Below are 18387 nucleotides of genomic sequence, written 5' to 3'. Positions count from 1 at the left end.
GTATGCTCCTTAACAAAGCTTAAAAACAAGCCTTAAAAGAAAAAAAAGAAAATGGACCCAAGTAACTTTATTGGCAACAAAGGAAAACAAAAAACACTTGAACAACATAAAATTCGTCATGGCCAAAATTTCCAATAAAGCACTGAGTGCAGGAAAATATCAGTTGATAGAAACAGACCCAGAAATGAAATTAGCACACAAGCATGTTGAAACTAACTACTTTTATATGAGAATATATTTAAAATCCAAAAAGAACTTCTAGAGATGGAAATTATAATATCTGAAGTGAAAATGTCATTCGATGCAATTAACAGAAAAAACAGGTCAGTGTTCTTGAAGATGCAGCATAAATGTATCCAAAATGAAGCACAGAGAGGGGAAAAAAAGATTTTTTAAAGAAACATATCCACAGTATCCTGTGGGAAAATATGAAGCACTCTAATTTAAATGTGATAAAAGAAGTCCCTGCAAGAAGCCGGGGCAGAAAATATATTTGAAGATACAATAATGGCCAAATTTTTCTTTCATTTGATAAAAGCTATAACCCACAGATTGTAGAAACTCAGTGAACCCTAGGTAAGATTGACACAAAGAAAACAACACCAAGACATATTACAAACAAATTGCCAATAAGTAGTGATAATAATATAAAATCTTAACATGAACCAGAGAAAAATTAAACAGAGGAACAAAGAAAGAATAATTTCAGAATATTCTTCAGAAACTATGTAAGCCAGATGATAAATGACATTTTCAAAGTGCTAAAAGCAACTGTCAACCTAGATTCTATATTTAGAATATATTTCAAAAATGAAGGCTAAATAAAACTTGCCCAGAAGAAGAACACTGCAAGAATTCATCTCCAGCAGACCATCAATACAAGATAAAGTAAATTCCTCAAGTGAAAGGAAAATATCACCAAATGGAAACTTGAATCTAAACAAAGGAATGGGAAATGTCAGAAATAGTAAATGTGTGAGTTCCTAAAAAAGACTTTATTTTCTCACTTTTTAATTTTGTTAAAAATAATGTATTACGGATTTCAAAACATAGCAACATAAAAGGTATGGCAGTAATCAAAAAAAATTAATGAGAAAATGGAAATATATTAAGTTCTTACACTGGACATGAAGCAATTTAATGGTAAATTATGATAAATATGTATATTGTAAACACTAGAGGAACAGGTAAAAAAAAAAGTTTAAGCTACAAAATAAAGCTGATAAGCTATTAGTGAAGATAAAATGGAATCTCAAGCAAAAGATTTAGTTCAAAAGAAGATGCAAACATACAGAAATAGAAAACAAAAGGTATGGGGCACCTGGATGGCTCAGTCCCTTCGGCTCAGGTCATGATCCCAGGGTCCTGGAATCAAGCCCAGCATCGGGCTCCCTGCTTGGTGGGGACTCTGCTTCTCTCGCTCCCTCTGCCACTCCCCCTGCTTGTGCTCTCTCTCCCCCTCCCTATCTCTCTCTTTCTTTCTCTCTCTGTCAAATAATAAAATTTAAAAAGAAAAGAAAAGAAATGGTGTGATGGTAGACTTAAATTCAAAATGGATGGTCTGTATATCCACATAATGGAATATTAGTGCTAAAACGAAATAAACTATGATGCTATGAAATGACATGGAGGAATCTTAAATTCATATTCCTGAGTGAAAGGAGCTAATCTGAAAAGGCTACATACTGTGTGATTCCAGCTACATGGCATTCTGGAAAAAGCAAAACTGCAGAATGAAAAAAGCAGTGGTTGCCAAGGGCAGGGGATACAAATAAGCAGAGCACAGAGGATTTTTAGGGAAGTGAAAATAAGCTCTCTCACCGAATGCAGCTTGAATAAACCAGAATGCAGGGAATAGCTATTTGAGATCTCTGAAAAGTAAATTGGAGAAGACCAGAATTCAAATACCTTGAACTGGTGATAAATTTATGATTTGTTTGCCTCCAGTATCCCCCAGTATGGTCTCCAGACAGCCTGAAACCCAGAATTAAGGCATCAGCGCAGACTAACTAGCTCCTCTAATTCTAACTTGAGGAATGGGGAAAGGATCTCCTAATGCTTAGGTAGAGAAATCCGCATTTTTCTTTTCTATATTTCTCTTTGTTCTCTTATACCCTCGCCCCCAGATAACCCCACAGTGGCAGCAGTGGGGACACACAAACATCTTAAACTCTGAGGGATGGTAAGTAAATGAGTGGGTGTGGCTGTGTTCCAGTTAAACTTTATTTACAAAAACAGGCAGCCAGCCTCAAAGCCCTCCATAAAACAAATCTCCAGGCACAGATTGCTTCATTGCAAATACTTCCAACCAATTCAAAAAGAAATAACACCAATTCTATATAGTCTCTTCCAGAAAATAGAAGAGAGCTAATTTTATAAGGGCCTTAATACAAAAAACCAGACAAAAATTGTACAAGAAAATTAAACTACAGAACAACATCTTTCATGAATATAGATGCACAAATTGTCAACAAAATACTAGCAAATTGAATCCAGCAATATTTTTTAAAAAGAACAATACACTATGACCAAGTGAGGTTTAGTCCAGGAATCCAAGACTGATTCAATAATACAAAATTTAAAAATATTGTAGAATTATTTAATACAGTCAACCGTGCTAACAATCTAAAGAAAAACCACGTGGTCACATCAGTGGATGCAAAAAAGCATTTGACAAAATTCAGTATCTATTCGTGATAAATACTCATAGCATACTAGAAATAAAAGAGAACTTTCTGAACCTGATAGTAGACATCCACACAAAGTCCACAGTTAGCATCATACTGAATGGAGCAAAACTGAATGCTTTTCCTCTGTTTGGGACAAGGCAAGAATGTTCACATTCACCACTCCTATTCTCTTATATTAAGGGTCTTAGCAAGTGATAAGGAATGAAAAAAGAATTAAAAGTCATTGGAAAGGAAGAAATAAAACTGTCATTATTTATAGATAACATGATTGTGTCCACAGTGGATTCTAAGGAATCTTCAGGAAAAACTACAGAACTAGTAAGAATTTAGCAAGGTAGAAATTGACAGGCTGATTCTAAAATTTGAATGCAAATGCAAAAGATCTGGAGTCACCAGGCAATTTTTCAAAGAATCATATTGGATTCTTTTACTATGTGATTTCTAAACTTATTAAAAAGTTCTGTTAAACCAGACAGTAAGGTTTTATACTATATAAAGACATAGAGATTAATATAACAAAAGAGAATCCAGAAATAGACCCACTTTTGTATAGTTAATTATATTTTTCCAAAGGATCGATGTAATTCAAAGGGAAAATGATAGTCTTTTCAAGAAATGGTGCTTAGAACAACTAAATGTTTGTACAGGAAAATAATCTCAATGCTTACCTATACTATATTCAAGAACCAACTCTAAATGAGTCAAAAACCTAAATACAAATGTATAAAACTGCAAAATTTCTAGAAGATAACGTAAGAGATAATCTTTGAGATCTGGGGTAGGCAAAAGTTTACGAGGGTGAGGTAATGGTAAAACTCATTGAACTGCACATGTAAAATGTGCACGTTTTACTGTATGTAAATCATGCCTTACTAAAGTTAATTAAAAAAAAAAAAACCCTCACTGGACTATCAATATTTCCAGGATAAAATCCATATTCCTTACGTTGGCCCTTTATAATCTGACCATTTTTCATCATTTCCAATCCCACTGTGTTACATTCCACATCATAAGCCCATCATATGCTCCAGCTCATACGGACTTATACAGACTGCTCATTTTTTGGCTGACTTTCCTATCTTTTCTTACTCCTAGCCTTTGTCTAAGATAGTCTACATAGAAAGCTGTTTTGACCTCTTTCACTTGATAAATTCCAATTTTCTCTTTATTACCCAGCTTATTTCTATAAATCTTTCCTCACCTTAGAAAATTAGTTGCTGTCTTCTTCGTTCTCTTAGATCAATTCATGCATACATCTGTTATCACATCTCAGTATGCTGTGATAAAGGGTTCTAATAGATGAGTTGTCTTTCTCCTTTTTGATCTGATGTAGTATTTGCCATATTGTAAATATTTTGCTGAATATACAAGTAAGTATAGTAATATGCATTGTCATTGAAATCTCATTTCCTCTAATCACCTTGGGTGACATCATGCCAAAGGCGTTTACTGGCTGTTTTATTTGGTTGTCCCATTTTGTCAACTCTGATGTTCTCAAAAATTTTATCATACTATTGAACTTGAATAGATTGGTATTCAGATTTATCTTGGCATGTTTGAAGAGTTCTCTGTAGTTGGGTTTAATTAAAACTAAAAGTAGTTTTGGACTCATTATGCTCTAAAATTATTAGATAAAATTTAATAAAGCTGAATGTCTAATCAGAATAATTTACTGTGTGTATAAACCTTGTCTTAATATCCAGAAAGTAATATAAGATTTTTTAAATAAAATATTATAAATATGCCTTTCATCATGCTGCCTAGATTGTGGGGCATGGGGCAAGTGTGTGAATATCTTCAATAATGGTAAATCTCTTTTTGCACCCTTCAGGGTAGACTTGATATTTAGAAAGTAAGAAAAGATGTTGTGTGAATAAGGAATTTCTCAGACTAAGAATTGTACATTTGGGAGCACCTGGGTGGTTCAGTTAGTTGAGCGGCTGCCTTCGGCTTGGGTCATGATCCCGGCGTCCTGGGATTGAGCCCTGCATCGGGCTCCTAGCTTGTCGGGGAGCCTGCTTCTCCCTCTCCCTCTGCCTGCCTGCTGCTCCCCCTGCTTGTGCTCTCTCTCTCACTCTCTCTCTGTGTCAAATAAATAAAAATAAAATAAAATAAATTAATTTAAAAAAAAAGAATTGTACATTTGGCCAGAAACAAAATGGAACTATAAAATAATGAACCTAGTTTGTTTTGTTTTGGTGTTTGGCTTTTTTATTATATTTTATTCACAACCTAGATCTAAAAATATTTCAGAAGAAATGCTGTCAACATTTGAGCACTTCCAGCATTCTGGGAGTAACAAACCACCCTCCCAGAATGAATACTTTTAAAGTAGTTAAAGAACACTTAGTTCAAAGTTTAAATTCAATATGTTTGTCCCCTTTCCTTTAATGTACAATTTTTTATTGTGCAAACTTATATGGCAGTGTTTACTGTAAAAATCAAGATCTTTTTCATGTAATTTGGCTTTGAAAATATGACTAAAATCAGGCTATTTATTTTTCTTTCTCTATATGTATCTAGTAAGCTTTTATATAATGGAAAATCCATTTCTCTTTTTTCTTTCATTCTTGAAGCTGTAATAGTGATAATAATGATTTTTAAATTTTCTCCCTTCTGGGGAAATGAAATTTCATTGCTTGGGAAGAAATTAATTTTAAAAAGCCACTATAACAGAACTGAAATCAGTTTTGTTCTTTGAACTGCAGCACTGCTTTGTGGTACTAATGGCTGTCTGCCGATGATAAAAACAGGGTGATACAGCTCAGCTCCATGGAGAGTGTCCTTTGCAGCTCTCACCACCGTATACACGCTTAACAGCATCGGTCATTTTATATCTATTTGACACTGATTAATTACTACGATCCATTCCAGTATTACAGCCACTGCCTTGGCATTTTTGTCAGGCCTAAACAATTGACGGGAGTTCGGCAATGTGAATTACGTATTTATTTCTGTGACCCTTCATGCTATTTAATTAACTTAAATAAGTGCTGTTTGCACCCTCATTTTGAAATTGAGATTATTACAGAAATAGTTACTTTGCTTGTATTTCAAGACATGAAAATTATACTAGCTTATAAGGTAATTACTGTTATGACTCTTTAATTATTCAATGTTTAATATTGATGCTTAAAATTTTTTCTTTCATGAAAATTTAACAAAAGTATCCATTACTAGTTCATCTTGACTTGTGCTATATTTCTAAGCTGAGGACTACATAGAACTCTTAAATGTATCCTTTAAACTTGAAATGAAGAATTTGATGACCTGCTTCATAAGCTCTATAGACATTTCCATTTTGACCTTTATCCTAAGGATTGAATAGAACATTTACAAACAAGCCAACTTTCATTTTTTTAACACCTCCAAGGCACTTAAACAGCAGCAACCATTAGAGGACATGCACTAAAAAGAAACATTTGCAACAATACCTCATATACCTCAACAAAATCACTAACTTGAATGCACAAAGGATTTTTTTTTTTAGGTGGTAAACATTTGAAATAATACCCATCACCACTGATAATCACTGAAATGCAATCAAAGCAGTCAGATTCTGATGGTAGTTTAAATAACAAAAATACTTCTGTTGTTCTCTTTTACTCATTTTTTTTTTTGTTTGGTTTCTAATAATACCCAGCGTTGATGAAGATGGCAGGAATGTAAAACTGGAATATACTTTATGCCTTTTTGGAAAGTATTCCACTTCTGATCATTCATCCTAAGGAATCAAATCAAAATTCACTTTTTAAAAAATATTTGCTCTTCTAAGAAGTGAAAGTATAGTGTTTTAAATTGCCTTTTTTTTTTTATATTTATTTCTTTATTTTGGGGGGAGTGCAGAGGGAGAGAATCCTTAAGCAGACTCCCTGCTGAGCGTGCAGCCCGACAGGGGGCTCTATCCCACTACTCATAAGATCACAATAGGAGCTGAAACCGAGAGTCAGACGCCCAACGGACTGAGCTACCCAGGCACCCCAAGTTACTTTTCTTTCTTTAGAGTATCTTGCTTTGTGGAATTTTGTTTTCATTTTTGTATAATCAAGTCTTTAACCTTTTCCATTTGGTTTCTGACTTTGGTTTCATACTGAAAAAGATTGTATTACTATATTTACACATTTCTGTTCAATTCTTTCCTCAGTGACTCAAAATGCCCCATTTACATGTACTAAATCGCCATAACAGATCTTTTGGTTTCTCTACTATATTCCATTTATCTCTGAGTCAGTTTATTCCTAAGCTGCCACATTTGTTAAACAATTTTTTTCCATAACTTACATACAATAAAAATTCACATATCTTCATTGTATACTTTGATGAGTTTTGACAAATGTATGCACCATCCTAATCAAGATAAAAGATATTTGCATCACTCTAAAGTTTCCTCCTTGGGGATGCCTGAGTGGCTCAGTCAGTTAAGCATCTGCCTTTGGCTCAGGTCATGCTCTCAGGGTCCTGGGATCAGGCCCCACATCGCATTGGGCTCCCTGCTCAGCGGGGAGCCTGCTTCTCCCTCGCCTTCTGCCCCTCCCCTGCTTGTGCGCGCTCTCTCTCTGTCAAATAAATAAATAAAAACTTTAAAAAATAAATAAAAAATTTTTTAAAAATAAAATAAAATTAAAAGTTTCCTTTGATCCCCTATGTGATTAGTCATTCCCAGCTCCAATCCCCAGACCAAGACAACCACTGATCTGCTTTCTGCCACTATATATTAGTATTACTAGTACTAAACTACTGGTATTCTTTTAAAATGTTATACTTCTTCGCTTAACATATTTTGAGGTTCATCTGTATATCAGTAGTTTGTTCCTTTTTATTCTTAAATAGTATTCCTTTATATGACCATACCACAGTTTACTAATACCACATTCACCTGCTGCTAGACTTTGTGTTTCCAGTTAGGGGCCATTATGAATGGAGTTGCTACAAACATTCATGTAAAAACATGTCTTTGTGTGGACATACATTCTCATTTCTCTCGGGTAGATACCTAGGAGAGGAATTACTAGGTCTTATGGTAAGTGTATGTTTAACTTTATAGGAAACTAGCAAATTTTTTCAAAATCACTGCACTGTTCAACGTTCCTACCACCATAGTGGGGTCAGCTGCTCCACATCCTTGTTAGCACTTATAAAAAAGGTCAGCCATTTTAATTTGTCATTCTTTTGTCTGTAAGCAGTCTTTTTAATTAGCATTTGCCTGATGACTAATGATGTTGAGCATATTTTCATGTGTTTACTGGTCATTTGTATATTTTGTGTGTGGGAGGTGTCTGTTAAAAATACTTTGCTGAATTCTTAATTGGGGTGTTTGTCAACTTACTGAATTAAAAGAATCCTTATATACATGGGTACAAGTTCTTTGTCAGATATATGTGGTGTTAATATTTTTATCCCAAATCCCAGCATTTCTTTTCATTTTCTCAATATCTTTTGAAGTTTGTATTTTTGTTTCCTAATTAAGAAATCTTTGCTACCCTAACATCATAGAGTTTTTCATACATGTTTCTTCTAAAAATGTTATAGTTTTGCCTTGTACATTTAGGTCTATAATGTATTTCATGTTAATTTTAAGAATAATAGTTCATTTTTTCCCAAACGTACATTAGGCTGTTTCTTCATCATTTCTTGAAAAGTCTGTCCTTTTCCAATTTAATTACTTGGCTCCTTAGTCAAAAATTAATTGACCATATATGGATATGTCTTTTTCTGAGCTGTTTTGGTCCATTGATCTGTGTATCTGTTCTTATGCCAGTTAGACACTGTCATCATAAGATGATGGAAGTCCTCAGACTTTGTTCTTTTTCAAAATTGTTTTCATTATTCTAGATCCTTTAAATTTCCATATAAGTTTTAAAATCAAATTGTTAATTTCTTACCCAAAAAAGCCTACTGGGATTTTGATTGGAACTGTTTTGAATCTATAGATTACCTTGCAGAGATCTGACATCTTAACCGTATTGTTTGTGTCCTTCATCCACAAGCAGAATGTATGTCCCCATTTACAGTTGACCCTTGAATAATGTGGTCAACCTCCTATACAGTCGAAAATCTGCACGAAACCTCTGACTCCCCAAAGTCTTAACTACTCATAGCTTCCTGTTAACCAAAAACCTTTCCAATGACATACACAGTCTATTAATACTTATTTTGTGTGTGTATCATATACTATATTCTGAAAGTAAGCTAGAAAAAATGTTAAGAAAATCTTAAGGAGGGGCGCCTGGGTGGCTCACTCAGTTAAGCGGCTGCCTTCAACTCAGGGGGCTCCTTGCTTAGCATGGGGGGCCTGCTTCTCCCTCTTACTTTGCCAATCCCCCTGCTTCTGCCCTCTCTCTCTCTCTGTCAAATAAATAAAATCTTAAAAAAAAAAAATCATAAGGAAGAGAAAATGCATTTACAGTACTTTACTATATTCATCAAAAAAAATACACAATTAAGTGGACCCATCCAGTTCAAATCTGTGTCGTTCAGGGGTCAACTGTACTTTCATCATCTTTAGCACTATTTTGTAGTTTTATGTGACTAAACATTGTACATATATTGTTAAATTTATCTCATGTATTATATGCTTTTTTTTTGATGCTGTTGTAAATGCTCATGGGCTTTTATTTCAATTTCAAATTCTAATTCTACATTGCTAACATATAGAAATGCAATTTTCTATTCTAAGATTGCTAAACCATCTTACAGTTCTAGTAGCTCTTTTTGCATACTGGGATTTTCTCTGTATAAGACCATGTGGTCTGCAAATAAAGACTGTTTTGCTTCTTTTTTTTCCGCCCCCAAACTATATCCTTTTTTATTCCTTCCCCCACACCTTCATGCCCTGACTAGTACATCCAATACAATACTAATTAGAGGTGGTCAGAATGACCATCCTTAACCTCAGTTCCAATCTTAGGAAGAACACATTCAGTCTTTCGCCATTAAGAATGTTATCTGGAGGGCGCCTGGGTGGCTCAGTTGGTTAAGCGACTGCCTTCGGCTCAGGTCATGATCCTGGAGTCCCGGGATCGAGTCCCGCATCGGGCTCCCTGCTCAGCGGGGAGTCTGCCTCTCTCTCTGACCCTCCCCCCTCTCATGCTCTCTATCTCATTCTCTCTCTCAATTAAATAAATAAAATCTTTAAAAAAAAAAAAAAAAAAAAGAATGTTATCTGGAGTGGGGTGCCTGTGTGGCTCAGTCGGTTAAGTGGCCCACTCTTTTTTTTTTTTTTTTTAAAGATTTTATTTATTTATTTGAGAGAGAGAAAGAGCACAAGAGGGGGGAGCGGGAGAGGGAGAAGCAGACTCCCTGCCGAGCAGGGAGCCCTATGCGGGACTCGATCCTGGGACTCCAGGATCATGACCTGAGCCGAAGGCAGTCGCTTAACCAACTGAGCCACCCAGGCGCCCCAAGTGGCCCACTCTTGACTTTGATCTCAGGGTCCTGGAGTCGAGCTCATCACTCAGTGTGGAGTCTGCTGGAGATTCTCTCTGTCCCTCCCCCTGCGCTCATGCACTTTCTCTCTCTCAAATAAATAAATCTTAAAAAAAAAAAAAAAGAACGTCGGGCGCCTGGGTGGCTCAGCCCGTTAAGTGTCTGCCTTTGGCTCAGGTCATGATCCCAGGATTCTGGGATCGAGCCCCACATCGGGCTCCCTGCTCAGTGGGAAGCCTGCTTCTCCCTCTCCCTCTACTGCTACCCCTGCTGTGCTCTCTCTTTCTCTGTCAAATAAATAGATAAAATCTTAAAAATAAATAAAATGTTATCTGGAGTTTCTCATAGATTCCTTTTATCAGCTTGAAGAGTCCTTCTATTGCTAGCTTGCTGAAAGTTGTTATAAATTAATTTTGTCAGATTTTTTCCTGTATTTTATGAGACAGTAGTATTTTTCTCTTTAGTCAAAGGATTTTTGAATCTTAGTTTATGAGGGATATCTAGTAGTGGGTTAAGTCTTCCATATTCTTTCTGGTTTTCTATCTAGTTGTTATTGCAATTATTGACAGAGGAGAGGTGAAATTCCCAATGATAATTGTGGATTATATGTGTCTTCCTGTGGTTCTGTCAGTTTGCATCATGTGTTTTGAAGCTCTGTAGTCATACAATCATACATAAAAGTCATTATGTCTCTTTGTAAATTGAATGATCGTTTTGATGTCTATCTCTGGTTATGTATTTTTTCCTGAAGTCATCTTTGTCTGAAATTAATACTGCCATTTCAGACTCTCTATGATTAATATAGAATTACATTTTACTTTGACCCTTTCTTTATATTCAAAGTATATTAAACACATTACAGTTAATGTTATTATCTGTGATACTAGATTTAATTCTGTCATTTGCTATTTGTTTTTCTCTATCCCCTCTGTCATTTATTCCTTTTTTCCTTCTTACCTTTTTTTTTTGATTGAATATTCTTTTATTATTTCATTTTATCTCCACCCTTAGCTAAATAACTACATGTGTTGGGTTTGTTTTTATAATTGTTGCACTAGAGTTCCAGCATGCCTCTTTAGCTTACCAGACTACCATCAAACAATAGTACACCATTTCATTTATAGTTTAAGACTCAGTAATTTTCTTCCATTTACCCCCTCCAATCCTTTGAGCTATTGTAAAAATTTCACTTCCCCAAATGGTGCTATATATAGATTATCTCCCAATACATTGTTGTTATTTATGCTTTAAATATTCAGTTATGTTTTAAATTAATTTTAAATTTTTTCATTTTTTAGATCTACTTTGTTCAAAAATTAAACATAAAATTGCCCTAAAATTTAAATCGATTAATTTTTTTTCCAAAATGAGTGAAACATCTCACAACAATAAAAGAGAAGTACTGGGTATACATTATTACTTTTCTACTAGACTGTATTCCTTGAATTCTTTTTTTTTTAATTTTTTTTATTAACATAATAATGTATTATTTGTTTCAGGGTACAGGTCTGTGATTCACAGCGCTCACCATAGTACCTACCCTCCCCAGTGTCCATCACCCAGCCACCCCATCCCTCCCACTCCCCTCCACTCCAGCAACCCTCAGTTTGTTTCTGTATTCCTTGAATTCTTAAACACATCTTTTACCTTTCTTCTGTAGGTGAAGCCTTGAAAGGAAAGATCACAGTCCACAAGAATAAGAAAGATCCACGTTCTCTCATTGTGACCCTCACATTGAATAATTCAACTCAAACTTATGGTCTCCAGTGAAAAGACTACAAAAGCACAACTAACTTGTGGGTTTTAGTATGGGGGTGGGTTATGGGTAGGGGGTGGAAAGAGGGGGTTTTATGTGAGCATGTGGATGGATGATGGATCCTTTCTTAATGAGTCTCCTCAATACTAGAGACACATGGTAGGAATCTGATATAATTCAGCTAAGGAAAGGAACAACAGATCCTAGTGGACCACCTACATAATCACAGTCTTGGAAGTCTGGTCAGCAAGATTTTACTAAATGTAACCATTATATTGAGTATAACTATACTGAAAATCATTTAAATAGGCCTAAATTTGAAACAGAGATAGTCTTTTGTTGTTTTTAATGTTTCTTACTATAAATTTTAAACACGAGTAACTGATTATTTGGATAATGTTTTATTAAACTAGTAACTATACACAAGCTATTATACATTTTATTGCAGATTTCTACTCTGAGGAGTAGTTTTTAATTGTATTATTTGCTAGAATATCAGAATATAATTAAAGAACTGTTAGTATACCTACAGTTGTGTTATTTACAGTTATTGACTCAATTTGAAATGCAGAATAGAAAACAATCAAATATGTACAACTATTAATATTATAAAATGGTATTTTAACATACTAAAGCCTTTTATAAAATCAGAAGCATTTAAAACAAGTCTTAACAAAGGAATCATCGTTAAGAAAACGGATTTAAGGACAGCTGGGTCATATACTTTTTTTCAGTTAAACAGCTGGTTCTTTTTCAAAATAAGACATACACAAGGCAGCTTCTTTTTCAAAATAAGACATACACAAGGCAGCATAGCATAGTGTTGAGCAGTGTGAGCTCCGGAGTCACTGCCTAGGCGCAGGCTCTGGTGACAGCTCTTACTTGCTGTTGGATCTCAGTCATGTTCCTTAACCTCTCTCTCCCTTTATGAATGTGCCAGTTCATGAGTTAATACATTTCAACTACTTCAATCAGTGCCTGGCACATAGAAGACAGTCAGTAAATGCTAGGTGGTCGGTATCATTAGGCAGTCAAGGATCCCTTTCATGGAATATGTGCTATCTACATTAGATTCGTTGGGGAATCAAATACTACCCTTAAGTACATGAATGGGTGGGAAGATTTTAACAGAAATTAGTATTTAATGTAGCGAAAACTATTTTGAAAATTGTCTTTTGGTCTTAGAGAACTGGACTTCTAGCAATGGGAAAATTAACCCCTTCAAATGCTGTATTTCAGGCCATCGTCTTTTAAGTCTTTCTATAAGCATGATTTCTGTTTTCACTGGGTTAAACCAGCCAACTTGTTTTTGATTTAGAACATTACTAGAAATATGTGGTGCTGATAATATAGCTCAAAGTACTTTAAATTTTGTCCGGAATGACTTCATGTACAAATTTGAGTGTGGTAGAGTGATAAAAATCAGGAACCCCTGTGAAAAGATTTAATGGGTTTTTAAAGTAACCAAAAACCGTCTAATTTTTTTTTTTTTGCTTTATTTTTCTTTCATGTAAGTGCATAACAAATATTTTTTACTATTTAAAGTATTTCTCAAAAATGATTTTTTAAAAAAACTCTTGTTAGATTTGCCTAGGATTTTCATCCCATGGCTCTTTTGATTTTCTCCTGGTTATAAATAGGCCAACCATAGTTGGTAGATCTCTGTTCTTTTCAGTTTGCCTTCCCAGGCTGAAACATTCTAATGTGTGTACCAAACATTTTAAGAGAACATGAGAATCCAAATATTAGCTCTTCGATTGGAATTTCAGCCGTTAAACTGCTACAAAAAATTAAAACTTCACAGCCCATGACAATGATAAATACACTGTCCTTTCATGCTGTGACAGATGCACATTTATGGATAGCAAACTACTCTGTCCCAAGGATTTTATTTCATTTCCATTAAGAAAATATTTTTCCTCCTGTTTTTCTTTGTGAAATTAACATTGTTATTTTGTAGTGTGTAGGATGCGTCCAACTAGTCATCTCTGTTTACTAGAACAGTATTTTCTGGAAGGATTGTTTCAACAAAACAACTCTTGAGGGTGTACAGCATTGCACAAAGTGGTCCAATAAGGAGCCCCAAGTGCTAGGAATACATTGTGAAATAAATGAGGGAGCTATCATTTCACTTTGAAATAATCCCTGTTTGAGAGGGAGGGCAAGTAATTCTGGTCCTGCAGGGTTATTTGCTTCTTACCACTTAATCTAGATTAACCAATCTGGTCCGCCTGTGTTTTCCATTATTCTGCCTTTCTCTTTAAAGTGGAGTATCTAAAATGTATTGTGTGAAGTTACTGCCTTGAGCTCAGCCCATACTAATCTCACCAGTCAACTATCAAGTGGAGGGAGTGTGCCAACAGTACTGCTAAAAACTCTGAATAGGAAGGATTAAAACAGGATCATATATCACTTAGCTCCTGCCAGTCATGCCGGAAGTGATCATTTAAGCTGCTTGGCTGTAGCATAGATCCAGAACATCTAGAGATCCAGATTTTTCTGTGAAGAATACCTTAAAAACATATTAAATATACAATACTGTCACGGAATTTGAATCTGTGATGAAAGGCAAGGTCAGTGAGATAGCTGAGGTCAAGCATTGCCTACTGTGGGTTGGCAAACTATAGCCTGGGGCCAAATCCACCCCGTTGCTCATTTTGATAAGGCTTTATTGGAGCAGAGATAGCGAATAGTGTTAAGTAGAATATTTCTTCACAAGATTGATTAATGGCCATGGCAGAGAATATACACCCAATAGAACACATTACAAAGACTATAGTTTTTACAGACTTGAAGCTAAGCAACTAGATGTACTTCATTTATGAGACTTAGAGGATTAACCAAGACTTACCCTAATGTAAAAAAAAAATATATATATATATATATATAAAAGTACTTACATAATTGAAACTGGTGTCTGGAATTGTAACAGTGCCCTGTGCAAAGGAAATTAGCGCAAAACTTTGAAGCTGATTATCAACTTCATTTAGAAAGTTTTAATAAGACCAGAGAGAGGTGCAGACAGAACTTTTCAAAGTTAGAGATGGTTGAACCCCACCCACGAGCTACAAACTAAACTACGAAGCACTTCTGTGAATCTCACTAACCTCTGGGTGTCTTAAAAGGGCTCTGGACCCAAAACTAACTGCCAACATTAGGAGAGACAGTTGGGGAAATTGCTTTATATCAGCATTTTTCAACATGCCTTGAGGCTCCCAATGCCTGCCTTGCTTGGTTCTCACCCTAGCATGTGGTGTTCCTGTTGTATTAATGCACGAGGCCCCATGGGAAGGTATGTAAAGTCCCTGCCCAGCTATCAGATGAGGCCATGTTGCCTTGGAGGCTCATGTATTTTTAATGATTTTGTGTTTGTTTCCTTACTATAAAGTAAAGGTAAATTTTTCCAAGCAGAATGATGAATAAGCGAAGTACTTTTAAAGTGTCTTAGCAATTGATTTGTCCTTTCCAATAAAGTTTTGGGTGCAAAAAAAAAAAAAAGCCTACCAAAGAAACAGTTTTCATATAGTGCCTTAACATCTTGGCTAATGTGGAACAGTTAGCATGCATTTAGCTCTAGAGTATACCTAAATATATACAAAAATAGTCTATCATTGAGTTCATTGTAATTTTTTAAAATTAAGATAACAATAGCTTAAATAGTAAAGGAAGTTGAAGCCCCAGCCTCCCTTGTTCTGCATCCCAGTCTCATATCCCTGTGCAGTTCTGTATGTCTCCTCTTTTCTCTCTGAAATCCCTTGCCCTCCTGAGGACATTGCTTCCCCCAAAGGCCTCTTAAATAGTGACTGTCCTCTCCCACACCACTTATCTCCCTACACTTGGATGTGCAGTAAGTGACTTCCTGGCTTTTGGTTGTCAGTTATAGACCGTTCTCTCCAAAATCCTTCCTACCCCCTCCCATCTTTGTCTTTTGTCATTAAGACTATAACACAAACCATCTTACCTATCAACTCTCCACCTCCAGATTAATCTCCATTCCTTGAAAGTTTTAACTGCCACCACTGCCCCACACCGCTCCTGCTTCATCAGTGAGTTTAAGATTTCATGTGAATGATCCTTTTATACGCTGACCTTTTGTCTCATTGACCTCATCCAGTGATCTTGCCTATAACCTTAACTCAGCCCCTCCTATGGTCATCTGTAGAACTGGCCAAACAAGAACTCAAACTCCTGTATAAATCTCAACATTAAGTATCATTCTAACTACCTCTTTTCAGCACACTCTCTTTTGTAATCCAATTCCAGCAGTCCTTCAACTCCACCAAGACCAAAATCCATTCATTCATACCACATGTCTTCCATCCTTCACCTCTTCATTTTTACACCTCTCTCTTGGATCGGCTTAAAATCCATAGGCCATCATTATAAACACCCCCTTTCATATAGCTGCAACTTCTTCGCCTCTCCTTCACTTTTCTGACTCTTGACTAAACCACAGTTCTGCTTCTAACCCAAACACATGACTGCACATATGCAGCTCAGTGAGGCTGGAGGAAAACACTCAACCATACTGATGGTCTAGTCTTAAATTTATGACTCCTAATCTCAGGTGTCCAATAGTCATTTCCCTCGTCTGTTTATCTCACAGACTCCTCAGTGACTATTTTATACCTTCTCTCCGCCAACCTCCAGAACATCCTTCTCATTCTTTCAGCTGAAGTCCTTGTTTCCTGTTTTACTGAGAAAATAGGACAAATCTGAGAACTTCCACAGGTTTCCATACCACATGCCCCAGCCGATCTTTATGCCTGTACATTGCCTCCCCACTAAGTGAACTTCCGTTGCTTCTAGCTAAGCCAGCTTCTCTCCCTGTGTCCCACATCTCCTTCTCTGAGTAGTTCAAAGTTAATTGCTTCAGCATGTTTCCCCTGTATCATCAGATTTTCCCTCCACCTCTCTCCAGTTAACATACAAATAGGCTATTATTTCACCTAGGATATATTTTTTTTTAAGTAGACTCCATGCTGGACATGGAGCCCAACACAGGGCTTGAACTCATGACCCTGAGATCAAGACCTGAGCTGAATTGAAGAGTGGGACACGTAACCAACTGAGCCACCCAGGTGCTCCTATGATGAAAAAAAATTTAACTCCACTTTTCCCTCTGCTATTGCCACATTTCTAGTTTTCCTTTTACATTGAGACCACTCAAAGAGTTTTCCATGTTCATGGTCTGTGCTGCTTCTCTTCCCATTTTTTGAACAACTGTATTAAGGTATAATTTATATAAAATAAAATGCACATGTTAAGTGTACAGTATGACTTGGCAAATGTATGCATATACTCAACACCCCTGTTACTATTTAGAACACTTCTTTCACACCAAAAAGTTCTCTTGTGCTACTATGCAGTCAACATGTATCCCCACTCCCTTTTCCAGGCAAACACTATCCTGATTTCCATCAAGATAAATTTGTTTTGCCTGTTTTAGAACTTCATGTAAGTGGGGTCATATAGTATGTACTCTTTCATTTCCACCTTCTTTTAGCACAGTGTTTTTTGAGATTCATCATGGTTGTGTGTGTCAACACATAGAACACAACACACATTCATCTTGGCTTTCCCCACTCTCTTCCTTCCTCCTTGACCACTCTTCAGTTGCCTTTGTTGGCTTTTCCTCACTCTTCAACCTTTACATGTTGGCACCTTAGTCCTGAGATCTCTTTTCTGCCCATCCTTCCTCCCTTGGTGATTTCATCCAGTCTTACTGTTTTAAATACCTAGATGTTGATGATTCCTCAGCGTGTATCTCCAGCCATCTATCTCCCACTGCAGACTATATCCAGCCGCCTACATGACATGTCTACTTAGCTGTCTCCTGGGCATCTGAAACTTAACATGTTTCAAAACTATTTCTGATCTTTCCCAAACCCTGCTCCTGCTATCTTTCTCTACGTCACTTAATGGAATTTCTTCTTTTATTAGCTCAGGCCAGAAACCTTAAGGTCATCCTTGACCTTTATCCTCAACTCCACATCCAAGCTGGCCAACAAATTTTACTGGATCTACCTTTAAAATATATCCAGAACCAAAATAGTTCTAACTACTTCCATCACTGCTATCCTGGTCCAAACCAGCATCATCTTTCACCTCAATCGTTAGTTCTCACAATGTAGCCAGCAGACCCCTGGTGACTCCAAAATAAAACTTGCAGAAAGTCCAGGAGATCAAAACTATTCTTGCAATAATACTGATACATTGTTTGCCTTTTTCACTGTATTGGCATTTATACTGATGATGCAAAAGCAATTGTAGGTAAAAGTGCTGGCCCTTTAGCACACAAATCAAGGCATCAAACTATTACTAAAGTAATCATTTTATTCTTCACTACCACATACTCTCTTTAAAATGTCCTTGGTGACATGGTAAATATTAATTTTATTAGATCTTTACCCTTGAATACATGTCTTTTAATATTCTGTATGATACTAATAAAACACTTTTGCTGCATGCTGAAATACAATATTTGTCTCCAGGGAAAGCACTTGTGCAATTGAT

The 18387-nt window shown here is 36.0% G+C and overlaps 1 protein-coding gene across 1 annotated transcript in view; it reads left to right on the top strand.

The window, feature by feature from the left end:
* PRMT3 (protein arginine methyltransferase 3) overlaps positions 1–12261 on the top strand; it is a 131066-nt gene extending 118805 nt beyond the window's left edge. The window contains exons 16-17 of the mRNA XM_021685855.2: positions 11776–11911; positions 11958–12261. Of these exons, the coding sequence (XP_021541530.1) occupies positions 11776–11885 (110 nt within the window). The 3' untranslated portion in view covers positions 11886–11911; positions 11958–12261. The remainder of the gene's footprint in view (positions 1–11775; positions 11912–11957) is intronic.
* The last annotated feature ends 6126 nt before the right edge of the window (positions 12262–18387 follow it).

The sequence above is a fragment of the Neomonachus schauinslandi genome, chromosome 11, assembly GCF_002201575.2.
Source record: "Neomonachus schauinslandi chromosome 11, ASM220157v2, whole genome shotgun sequence".
NCBI lineage: Eukaryota > Metazoa > Chordata > Mammalia > Carnivora > Phocidae > Neomonachus > Neomonachus schauinslandi.
This window is presented reverse-complemented; position numbering and strand designations above follow the sequence as displayed.